The 13,226-nt window shown below is 36.5% G+C and overlaps 2 protein-coding genes across 2 annotated transcripts; one reads left to right on the top strand and one right to left on the bottom strand.

Moving 5' to 3' along the window:
* Positions 1–1,180: 1,180 nt before the first annotated feature.
* On the bottom strand, positions 1,181–3,465 carry LOC114361953 (uncharacterized). The gene is made up of 2 exons (XM_028317187.1): positions 3,017–3,465; positions 1,181–2,287 (listed from the first exon to the last, which is right to left on the bottom strand). The coding sequence occupies exons 1-2, from the start codon at positions 3,420–3,422 to the stop codon at positions 1,803–1,805; spliced, it is 891 nt and encodes a 296-aa protein (XP_028172988.1). The 5' UTR covers positions 3,423–3,465; the 3' UTR covers positions 1,181–1,802.
* Positions 3,466–8,459: 4,994 nt separating this feature from the next.
* Positions 8,460–12,683, top strand: apn (apnoia). Its single transcript, XM_028317201.1, has 3 exons — positions 8,460–8,599; positions 11,104–11,276; positions 12,440–12,683. Exons 1-3 carry the CDS (start codon positions 8,491–8,493, stop codon positions 12,602–12,604), a joined length of 447 nt encoding a protein of 148 aa, XP_028173002.1. The 5' UTR covers positions 8,460–8,490; the 3' UTR covers positions 12,605–12,683.
* Positions 12,684–13,226: the final 543 nt, after the last annotated feature.

Below are 13,226 nucleotides of genomic sequence, written 5' to 3'. Positions count from 1 at the left end.
ATATATACATTGATTAATGAGTACTGATGAATTAATGGTTTCGCTTCAGTAGGCATTATCTAATGAGATATTTTCTTACCTACTGACGTATTTTTAAAACCTAGGACTGAGTGTGACAAATGTCAAAAATCTGTCAAACTCCATACAAAAAGCGCCGGTGATCGACAAAGTTACCGTTAAAGTTAGGTGGTGCAACTCAGCCTAAGCATTAGAGTTCACTGAATTGGAAATCTGTCATTAGTTAAATTCGTTTCGTTTCGTTTCAGCCAAATGACGTCCACTGCTGGGCAAAGGCCTCCCCCAAGGTTTTCCACAATGAACGGTCGTGTGCTGCCGCATCCAGGTTCTTCCCGAGACCTTTACCAGATCGTCGGTCCACCTAGTAGGAGGTCTGCCCACGCTACGTCTTGCCCGTGGTCGCCACTCGAGAACTTTTCTGCGCCAATGGCCAGTAGTTAGATAAATTAAAGTTATTCTAAACTTCAAGGTCAAGATAATGAAGTTCTCACTTGATTGAACTAGCTGGGCTAGGATGCGCCCCGTGATAAAATCTTATCGATGATTTTAGAAGACAAACGTATGGGCTTATCGCATAAAATCGATAAAACGGCGCGAATTCTAGGCCTGGGTTCGTGAGTTTTTGTTTTTGAGTGTCCAATATTTTGGAAGAGTTGCAAATAGAGAATAGTTGATACCGGTCTGCTTCAACATAATCCCTTCAATATCTAGGTGTTTTATTAAGTTCAATTGGTATTCAATCGCTTTTTTGGATTTAGTTGTTATGAGTGGGTTTTACTACATTAGTGCAGCGGTCTACGGGGATCGAAAAATCTCAATAGGAGCAATCGTCGCCTCAAATTACAAAGATAAACATTGATAATAACAAATCTCAATCTACTTAAGTCAAAAGAAAGTGAACGTGAAAGTTTAAAACAGAGTAAGTGATAAAGTTTAGGACAACTTTTATTCGGAATGCACGTTGAATTATTCAACTTTTATTTTGTAGAACATACCGAGAATGGTTACGTGTTTATTATTTTAATGTTCTACCTAGTCACGATTACAACCTAGGATAGATTTTGATAGATAGATAGCAAAAGCTCTACCTATTTATTGGGTTCCAAAATCACGTTGGTACCTTTCAATACAGTGAACTAAAAATAGATTTCTACAAATAAAACAGTCTAAATACAAAATCATTTACTCATTTGGGCTCATTGAAGGATCAGATTCAATCCCGCTGTTCATTTATTCCAACGAACTGTGTCTAACACTAAAGATAAATTAAGCCTATATTAATTTATATTTCCAAAGCAGTACCTACTTGTCTATTTATATCGCGTAATTCATTAAATTAAAGCTAAATATATCGTAATATGGTAAATAATAATCATCAATTTAGGTAAAACAACACCACAGAACAAACGACCTTATAAATCATAGCAATACATAGTCACTTATTTTAATAATGAGTTCATTAACTATAGACAACATGAATATCTTTACTAATGATTCTTGTATTATTTAAGCAATAATTTAAATTCCACCTAAAAAAGGTCTACTCTTAGTTAACTGAAATATGCTTGTCTTTCATGAGAAAACCTATGAAGGTTGTAGGTAGATAGATAAATAAGACAATGACGAGCTTTTCGAAATTATGATGGTTAGTTAAAGTAAAAACTTAAGAAATCTTAGTTTAATGTAAAATATTTACAGAAATAAATAGTAAAAATAAATAACAGTACGAGTTAAAGTTTAACAGACTAGTGGCAACACTTGCACGGAGATTCTGGCATTATTTCTTACACCCTTACTTCTGTCCGTGCCCCTTCTCTCCACAAATCTTTCTTAGCAGCTTTGGTGAACTTATTAGCATACAATTGGTTGATCCATTCGTTATTGGTGGGCCAATCTTCGACAACTTCATATTCATGGGGGCCAATTGGGCCGGGGATGATCTCAATCTGACCCGGCTCGTAACGGATTTTTACTTCTGGTTTATTATCCTGGATGGTTGCTGCCTTTTCGTTGGAGTATCCTTCGTTGACGTATATAACTTTCTTGTCGTATTTGTCATTGAACGCGTTGTTTCTTAGTAAAGTGAAAATGGCACCAGACAAAGCCATGTTGTTGAGCATACCCACGGCGACAGTCATCATTTTTAGCGCTGGCAACACGAAGGGCAAGACGGCCGACATGATGAGGCCTGGCAAGAGTAGGTAGGGTATGATCGCGTAGAATTTCTTTCGCATCTTCTTCATGCCACGCGAGGTTTCGTTCTCAGTGCCTGAAATTGCAGAAGAAAATATTACAGACACTGTTCAGTAGGATACTTGTCAAGTAGGTACACCAATTATTTTTAATAGTATTCCTTTAATCCAAAACGAAATCGATGTAGACGCGAATGTGTTGTAGTAGTCAACGAGAAAATATTTGCCACGAATGAAAGTAGGTAAGGACTGATTTACACAAAACGTTACGGAACATAGTTTGTACACGCATAAATATCCCCAACTGTAAACACAGTTATATAAATTCCTGTCTAGGAATTGAACTCTATCAATACATAAAATAATGTTAAATGTTATTTTAATTTGTACACGGATTTTAAAAAAACTCATAAAACTAATTTATTTCTGCAAATAAGCTTTAAAAAAGCACTTTTACTTTTGTGTTATGCTATCTTTCATTATCATGAAAATATATTATATTTTATTATACGAGTAGTTAACAATAAATATCAGCAACACTAATTACTATTGATTTAATAAAACAAAAACACAAAAGGACTCTTATGAAATCTAAAAAGTTTAAACAATAATACAACTGTGAATTATAGAACCGTTCAACAGAAAGCTTTTTCAATAGAGCTTTTTGTACTGTATTGCACAAGTCACTTTATTAGCTGCAAGCTCTTAAAGTTTTCTTTTGTAAATTAAAGTACATTTCCTACTGCATGTTACCTAGGTACTCGTATACTTTATTATTTATTTGCAAATTGTGTAATTTTACTCACTTTTATAAACGTCGATGTTCAGAGTACCGTTGCCTCGAGACGCCAGCTGGAATTCATAGCCAGGAACCATGTTGAAGTTCAGGGCTTTATACTGGAGTAGTTTCTCCGTCCCACTGCACAGTCGCGAATACAGTTCATCTTCAGTACTGTTGGTGTACTGCTCCCATGGAAACTTCTGGATTTCCTTTAAACTGAACGTTGGATTCTTTTCTTTGGTGTTTATCGCGTTTTCGGCGCGCCAATTGGCAAGAGCTGCGATGCATGTCGAAGGGCCGAGAGTCCGAGCGCATTTGATGAGCCGCCGCACTCCGTCAGTGACGTCACGGTGCCGCGACGGGTCCGTTGCGTGCGCGCAGGAGCGTAGCGAGAACGCGGCAAGAATGACGATCGCGGCGGTCGCACGCATCGCTATCGTCCAACTGAGCGCGCGCACCTCTCGCCAGTGGGAGGAGTGACTCTACATTCTATGTCACCCCGCTGGGGATACTCCGAGCAACGATATAACGATTTTAATCTATAACTAGCTGACCCGGCGAACTTCGTACCGCCTTAGCGTAGAGATTTTCTTAATATTTTTTTCCGTAAGAACCATCCTTGGACTTCCACAAACATTTAAAAAAAAGAATTATCGAAATCGGTTCAGCCGTTCACACGTGATGCCGTGACAACGCGAAACGGGTTTCATTTTTATATATATAGATTCGGACGGATTTATTACATAACAAATAGTGTTGACGATTCGCACGCAGAGCATTTTCTAATGATTAATAGTGACCAGCATAATTGGTAACTTACAACCATTTTTGCATAAATTCGTTAATGATTAATTCTAACTAGACGAACATAATCTGAAATTAATGATTATTGGTTTATTGCACGTAAGCATAAAAATAAATGCTTGAAACACGATTTAGGTAGGTAAGTAGCAAGTAATTTTAGTTATAATTATTTTCTTATTTATGACTTTAGAATAGGTTTTTACATAGAAATAGCCACCTGTGCTATACACATAGGGAATTCATTGGTTTGTTTGACGCTAACTTCTTTGGTATCTTCGTGTGCGATATCCATAAGGAAAAATATGCAACAATTTCGAACTGCCCCTGTTTGATTGATTGTAATACCGCGTGTTACTTTACAAATTCCGGTGAAAATCGATTTCAAAAGCTTTCGAAAACGTGATCTCAAATTGTAGGTGGTGATACGATTCTGTCGATATAGCTACACACTTACTCGTACAGCTAATGTTTTTCTGCATTGTTTATGGACAGGAAGTGGCCCGTATGGCCAAATACAGCAAGTTTGACATTAAATAGGGTTGTCACCTCATGAACCTCATGAGCTTTGCTTTAATTGGTATCATGCCTGAAACGACACTTTTAATGCTGTCCATTTTAAAATGAAAAAAAAAAACGTTTACTCTTATTTAAAGCCTGTCATTATGACTAAAAAAAGTACTAATGAGGCTTTTTTTGTTCTCATTTATATCTTATCACGCGAGCTAAACTGATTGTTGAAATAACAAAGAATAATCTGCCAATGCGTTTCAAAATTGAGACATTTGAAAATCGAGAGTGTCCGTGAATTTGCTTATCCGTTACAGATGCTAAGTTTTGAGAGCTATTTGCTCTGATTCCTGTGTTCCACTCGAGGCGATGGCTTAATAGCTGTATCAGCGGCCGCATATTACGCAGGTTGGCGACCCTGTGGTCACGGGCGACGCGTGCGCAGGGCTACCATAAACACAGATTTTTCCGGATTTATGACTAACTGGACTTAGACAGATGCATAATTCGAGCAACTAACATTTTTTTTTAATATCACTTCTACGTTTTGGGTGGAATTTTCATGGCTTGCATTGTTTTGTAAGTTAAATATTTTTTGACAAAAGAATTGGGGTTTTTAGTAACTGCCCAATTTTAAGGCGGCAACCCTACCACCGTCATGCGCGGGCGCATCGAGTTTCTACCGACGTGTCGCGCATACGGACTCCGGCGTGCATAGATACTGAATTGATTAGCGTAGAGTCATTTCACTAATTACTGCCGCATAATTAAAAGCATTAACAGTATTGAAACATTGTCATTGATAGATCTATTATGAAATGCTTGGCTGGTCTTGTTATTGCTTGGATATATTAATCCTCATGGAAATACTATATTTATATGAGGCCCCTGCCTATAATCTATACTAATATTATAAATGCGGAAGTAACTCTGTCTGTCTGTCTTGCTTTCACGCCTAAACCACTGAACCGATTTTGATGAAATTTAGCATAGAGTTTGAGTCCCGGGAAAGGACATAGGATAGTTTTTATCCCGGTATTTGAAACAGGGACGCGCGCAATAAATAAATTTTCTGTGACAGACAAAATTCCACGCGGGCGAAGCCGCGGGAGGAAAGCTAGTTAAACATATACGTAAATTACTCTTATTAATCCCCAAAACTTCTAGGAATTTATAGCTTATACTATTATAGGTAGGTATAGTTATAAACTGAACAATATCCGTGACACCGTACGATTGATTAATATAGGTACAGTTTCAGGAATTGCCTACTATACAAATATAATTCTCCAAATTAGTCATCAGAATTTCTGAAGAGTTCAAAGACCTGTCTAAGATAATATTAAATATTAAATCCCATATCGATATGCTAACACCGCTCATAAAACTTTATCGTATAGGTACATCGGACCCAAGTCTAGCAGCCATCAAGTACAATCGACCGCACATTATAAACTATAGGACATTGTAATTGCAATATAGTATCTATTACAACTGCTTTTAAGATGTTACTGTTTAGTTTCATGTGTCATTGTACTTAATATCAATAATACGGCCGTTACATACTTTCAAAGGCTTAAAAGGAAACCTATTGTATCTAACATTACTTTCACCGCTCTTACTTTTGATAAATAAAATCATTTGCGGCAATTTTCCTCTACACAAATAAATCGTTTTGCATTTCAATCTCGCAGATACATTATTTAAATGAACTTGATACGAATAGACGAGTAGCTAATAAAACTATCGTAATTTATGGATATTTGATACTATTTAAAATGAATAAGTAATTTGGGTAATAAATAAATGCGTAAAGGCTGAGGGTACCCGCTGAAACCCGCTTGTGATACGCTTCAATTGCACAAAATTCGTTGCGTGTTAGTTTTCCATTTCTGCATTAATTTGGCTTTTCTTTTTGCATCTAATTATGGATTTTTCAATTACTTTTCAATTAATTGTTGACTGAATGATCTTCGTTATAGCACCCATGCGAGGGCTTAAACTTAATTTAAGCTTACAACCGTTGAAGTGCCGCTAGCAAGCCTCAAGCCGTACGACGACCGGACCTGTTATCTCCTGATGACCGTCTTATGAACAGGTTTTCCAACCAACCCTCTATCGAAATGTACATAAGTACGTGTGCTAGGTATATCTCATGAAAGCACGATAAACGAGTTAAGAGAAGTTATGGAATAAGATTGCTATTATTTATATACATATATATGGCCTTATAAAAACTTAGTACGCTCAGCATGGGACATTCTAAATGGTGAATTTTCACAGTAGTTTTGACTAGCATCTCATATGCTATTAACTAACACCCGATATGTTATACAACAAGCAAACCAAATTCTGTTAGATCATGATGATGTAATTTGTAATCACACTAAAAGTAGGACCGTCTGGAATATTTGTAGCGCGTGTGATTAACATGAAAATTATATCATGTTTTGGTTCCATTTCCGATATTCAGGATTATCTAACATCAACGAGCTTTCTAAAAAGATCTTTAAAGTAATCAAATGAATATTTATATGATTTGAAGTAGTAATCGATTTAATATCCGAGTTGAATGAAATAAACAAAATAATAAAAACAATTTTGTTTAATATGTGGATTGTAAAATATAAGAAGCAGATTATGTTGTAAGGCTGAGTTGCACCAACTAACTTTGACCGTAACTTTGACGATAATAACCGGTGTTTTTTTGTATGGAGTTTGATAGATTTTTGACGTTTGTTAAAGTAATATGGTGCAACCCAGCCTAAGATTTCCAATTGCTCTGGCAAATAGGTAAGTAAAAAACTTTTGTTTCAGAGGCTTCTCTCTTGCTGAGTTTTGTTTTCTGAGTACAGTGAATGATTGAAAAGGAAACCAGGGATGAAATAAAATAATGGCAACCATAAAATAGAAACATTTAACAAATATAATTACCTACTAAAAAGCCTTTCTTATAATGAATTTTATGGATATTGCAAAAGTAATTATATTTTTTGCACTGTTTTTTTAAGTATTTGCACAACATAGAACAAATCCAAACATACGGAAACAGTATTATGGAAAAGCCTGTTTATTACAAGCCAAACATTGTAACAACGTTATTTAATTTCAGCAGTTCCATTATGTGCCATTAAAAAGGGTTCACCAAATACCGTTGCCGAATTTATGCGGGCCGGAAAACTTACGTGTCCATTTGCAAATGATCACTTTCTCCAACTCATTTGTTTGATAAGGATCATAGCGCAGGCCCGTCGGGAGCACTGCCGTTAATGACTGACATTAGTCCTTGAAAAGAAATGGCCGCTGGTTCCCAAACTTTAGTCATAGATACATAGGTAAGTAGTTTTTCTGTGATCTAGCTTGTGTGAAATTATTATTTGCAAAGATAATTTCTACAACAAGTTTCATCAAGATATTTTTTGCCTAAAGCAGTATCTATCTACCAAGCAGTCATATTGACTGTTGAGATAATATCTCTCTATCTATCAGCCTTTGGGCAGCTCTTCGGAGCGAGGCCTCCTCTTCAACCTTCCACCGTTTTCTGACCGCGATCACTTGCATCCAGTTTATTCCAGCCTGTTGCTGGATGTTGAATCTGTCCTTTAAGACTAGTTTAATTTTTGAATTTTTATTGTATCATCCCTAATTAATATTGAAAAAATTCTGTCTTCATTCATTAATTCACCTATGTTTGAGCTCAAAAGAAAATAGTACTACCACAACTCCTGCCCGAATAATTGTTGTGATTTAATTTTCACTACACCAACTTCATTTGAAGTCGGTGTAGTGAAAGTCGGGTCTAATATAACCAGTGTTCTTCTTTGCTTCTTTCTCGTTATAATACAGGATAATAGCCTGTACACTGTACATACAGCAACAAAAATGTGCAGTCTGGTTACTGTCTGAGTACTGTGTAAAGAATTGATTCGATTTGATCGACTTATTCAAAAACAAACTTTACGCCCTATGTTTAATTCATAAAAGTTTGGGAAGTCGTGAGCCCACATAACGAGGGCGACATTTCTATCGGTTCGTCACGTTGTCCTACGCTTTCTTTTGTCGAACGTTTGGTCTTGCCGACCATTGTCTTCAGCAGGACACTTTATATCCTGGCATCCGACAAAAAAACAATCAGTCAAACACCAGCCGGTGGTCAATCAACTAACCAAAGTTTTAATAGTGAGCAAAATGTGCAACAAAATCACGGTACTAACCCTACTGTATGTGACGATATTCGTCGCCGTAGTGAAAAGTGAAGATGCAGCTTCCGGAAAGGTGATGGATTTCATGGGCAAAGGTGTGTAATTTTATCCAAAGGACTTGAGACACTGTCATCTTTTATGCACCAAAACTAAAATCAATACACACACCCGTGAGTTTATGTGACCTTTTCCACTTATTAATAATGTAAAAGCATCGTTTTGTGAAAGAAAATTTTCTACATGATTGAACTAACCGAACTTGTATGACGCTTCATACAACAACAACGCTTTGTTTGAGTTTACACATCCATTTTTCTGTGTAAATGATTACTTAAGCTTTTTGCAATAAGTTTCTTAGAATTACTTATCATGAACTTTTTCTAAATCTACTTACTGATCCTGAAAATGTATCTCAGGAGAAAATTCTTATAACAAACTCTGCACAGGCATAATAAATTGGTGTTTTCTGATGATAAATCAATATTTCCTTTTATCCGATGCCAAAATTTCTAATCGTTAAAACGTGTAAGTAATTAATTGTACAATTCTAATCAAATATTTTTTATTATCGTTGGTCATAATTGGAATTGATCGGTACACTGGTTATCTACTCCAGTAAAAATTACTCATTAAACTTATTAGAAGTAGGCAATACTTCTAATAAGTTTAATGAGTAAGTTTAACGACTCATTAAACTTATTAGAAGTATTGCCTTAATGTCCAATTTATTAATTTGGCAGGCATTTGTCTGTAAAACATACGTGAATTGGCACTAAAATGTTTATCATCAACATTCGACTATAAAATTAAGGCTGAGTTGCACCACCTAACGACCGCAACTTTAACGATAACCGGTGTCTTTGTATAGAGTTTGACCGATTTTTGACGTTTGTCAAAGCAAAAGTAAGATGGTGCAACCCAGCCTAATAAAATGGTGATGTATTAAACTAATCAATTAAGTAACAAAAAATTATCAAGTGTGAATCGGTCAAATTCTCGGATCCTCATTGAGATAATGATTTCTTTCTTCCCACAAGGCGAAGGCTTTATTGTATAGAAAACTCCATCTTCATCACTTTCTGAGTCCATGGGAAATTGTTCTATCAATAATGACTAATTATAAAATATTTCAGTTGTATTACTTTAAAAAGCGGCGCAGGACCGGTCTTTGTGGTAATCCTTGGGGGAGGCCTTTGTCCAGCAGGGGACGTCTTTCGGCTGAAACGAACGAACGAACGAACTTTAAAAAAGTTCGATCCATTGACTGGTACTGTGAAATCTATCAAATATCTGATTCTCAGTAGATCAATGGGGAGTTGGTACTACTGTAGGTAGACCTATTCAATTTAGACTATTTAAGGGTCCTTTTTTCCGTATGAGCTACGGAATCCTAATAGAATAACACTACAACCACACTACAACTGTGTATACGATGAAAATCAAACTTTTCCTTCGAAGAAAAACAATCAAACCTACTTAGAGAGTCAAAAAGTTTCACTGGAGCAAGACCAATTACTGATTCTTTTCATTATCTAGATTTAACTTTGAAAACGTAACTTTTTAAAGGAATAAAAACCAACAAATCAAAACTTTTCATCGTAATTAATTTCATATTTGAGGCTACTGTCTCTGAGGTGTGTATTTGTGGGTTGTTAGAGTGAACTCTGTCGTAATTGTATTAATTCAAAAGTATTCATTATGTGACGAAAAGTTTTGTATAACAGAATTTGATCATAATTAATTATGCTAACCAACGTCAACCAAAGTTTAACATACGAATTTTAAGTTAGTAAAACGTACCATTATAGTACTTATTCACCGCACCAAGTACTAAGTAAGTAAATTAGAATGACTAATTTAAGTGGAGACCTAGTTCGGTAAATAAGGCGTGGAACATCTCTTCCACAAGGAGTCACGATGTTCGTAAAGTGGGAAATAATAGTTCTTTGTATAAACCACACACGTTGCTGTTTTTTTTTCCAACACACGTTGCTGTTTGTCACAATAATAATGCTTGTTACTTTTTAATCTTTACCTAGGTAGGTATTTGTATTTTTAATGGCAATAACCTAGGTTAGGGCCGGGCTAAGCATTGAATCCTATAACCAGAAGTGGACTTCTTCTTTTTCTTCTCAGTTGCTACACTCTTGGTAGAGTCGTGATTATCATGATGTGCCTTAATATTTTGCCGTCTTTCCCTGTTGATGGTCAAATCAGCACTCGTACAGGAGGCCACCCACAGCAGTTTTGATCTGGTCTTTCCATCGCACTAGCAAACAAGTAGCCTAAATTGAAAATGAAAATCTTTATGCAATTTAGACCAATATTTAGCACTTATGTGGGCAAATTTTATTCATAAATCATCATTTCAGCCGCAGGACGTCCACTGCTGAACATAGGCCTCCCCCAAAGATTTCCACAATGGCCGGTTGGTGGCCTGCATCCAGCGCTACCTTTATGAGGCAGCAGGTTCTGGAGCGGAGGCCAATGTATCGGAAAGCGCAGCGTAGGACGTCCACCCACAAGGTGGACCGACGACCTTTAAAGGTAGCAGAAAGGCGCAAGTTTTATTAATGACATATATTTATTTACGTTTCAGACATGAGCGTCGGCCGTACGTTCGGTCACAATGCCCTCAAGAGGCTGTCCTTCATCTTCCTTCCCGTGATGTTCACTCTGGGCGTCATCTCTACCTTGCTGATGGCCTTGGCCGTCATCTCTGTCAAGAACCTGGCCATCGGCGTCATTCTTCTCATCGTTGCTATTAGTCAAGTAAGTTTTAATAAAATATGTATAATAAATAATACAATAGAAGTAAGATGGATCGACGAACTTTATGAAGATAAGTACTTAACTGTCGCGGCTGCACGGAAAAAAGGGCGTCCCTCTTTTTTCAGGACCCTTCAATGGAGGCTTACGTGTAGTAGAAGAGGACTGCCAGTGACAAAAATTAATGAAACTATCTTTTATTTAGGATTATTATGAACATCGGGGTTGTCGTCGTGGCACTCTAAATATTATTAACTCGCTTCACGTATTTATTTAAATGATAGCTGACTCTGGCTGCTCGTTATTTAACTGACTCTGGCTGCTCGTTATTTAAACGACTAAATTGGAATGCAATTAAAATGCAATCTGAAGCGACAGTTGAGTTTATTTGAAACATTCATTTTTTATTTCATGTGTTAAAAATAACTAAAATACTTAAGGAGTTGTGGTTTATTTAATATTTTAAGTTCGATTGACTTATCACATTAATTTTATGTTATTACTAGCAGCCGCCCGCGACTTCGTACGCGTGGATCCCGTTTTACCCGTCTTCATCTATCTTACGCGGTTTAGATTTTTTCATACAAATGTTTTTTCCCGCTAACTCCCGTTCCCGTAGGAAATTTGCAATATCCTGTTGTAACTAAGCTTTAAGTTTACTAAGGTACATGCATGCCAAATTTCAAGCGTCTAACTTAAGCGGTTTAGATTTTTCATACAAAAAGGAATTTCCCGCTAATTCCCGTTCCCGTGGAAATTTCGGGAATTCCTTTCTTAGTGCACCTCTACGGTACCTAAGCTACGTCCCTTCCAAATTTCAAGTGCCTACGTTTAGCCGTTTAGGCTGTGCGTTAATATGTCAGTCAGTCAGTCAGTTTCTCCTTTTATATATTTAGATGGTACATACATAATTACGTTAAAACAAATTATTTACGTATATACTCGTAAAGGCTTAAACCACTTGCACTTGCAAATAGCTCTACATTACAACTCAATTTACCTTACTTAGGTAAATTGAGTCGAGACGGTGATAAAAATATCTAATAAGAAATGTGTCGCTTACACTACATTATCACTCAACTTGATTGATGTACCCATATAAAGGAAGGGATAAAACTTGATTGATGTATCCTTCTTATAACTAAGCTATTCAAATAACTTTCCAGGCGGTATCCAGGCTGTTCTTCGCGGCATCAGCGCCGTCTTCCCTGGTGCATCTCCATCCACGAGCTGAACTGCTGCCGGCCCCAGTCGCCGCACCTTGGCCCGCCCCTGGCCCCCTACTGTCCCCGTGGGCCAGATCTGACAATGACGCCACCATTTCTGACTAAACGATCACCCGGCTAATTTTCTTTGGTTTTACACTTACAATAATTTACGAACTCGAAGAGAGATTTCGCTTCAAACTTAAACGCTAGGTACTGAACGAAAGATCAAAATCAAAGGCACGGGAAAGAAATCCACTGTCTTAAAAAATATTATAATTATGTTCAATGGTAATGAAGATACTTTGATTTTCCATAAAGGGAAAGCAATGATTTTTGTCTTCAAAAGAAAAGATGATTTCTTATGTTTTTTTAATCACGACTCTGTTTCCCGTGGTTTAATTTTTTCACGAATCACTTGAAATTAACAAAAGCATCAAATGAATGACCTTTTACGTAACTTATCTTTACTAAGTTCTTTAGAAGATTCCCACCAGACAAAAATTATAAAGCTACCTCGTGACTGAAACAACAGTCTAATGTAAACGTGCATTTATTACTGACGACATCACACGAATAACGATTAATTTATTTATTAACTAATTGACATCTTAAAAACATAATTTATTAAATATGTTATTTAATTTTTAAGTATCGAAACTTCGTCTGTCTCCCGCAAAACTTTCCATTTGTGGAGGATAGACGACGAATTTATTATACGTAATTAGAACTATTTATTTATACTAGA

This window comes from Ostrinia furnacalis, unplaced genomic scaffold (genome assembly GCF_004193835.3).
Source record: "Ostrinia furnacalis isolate ACB-3 unplaced genomic scaffold, ASM419383v2 OfSCF6075, whole genome shotgun sequence".
NCBI classification, from domain to species: domain Eukaryota; kingdom Metazoa; phylum Arthropoda; class Insecta; order Lepidoptera; family Crambidae; genus Ostrinia; species Ostrinia furnacalis.
The sequence above is the reverse complement of the archived record's forward strand: the minus strand, read 5'-3'. Positions and strand labels throughout refer to the sequence as shown.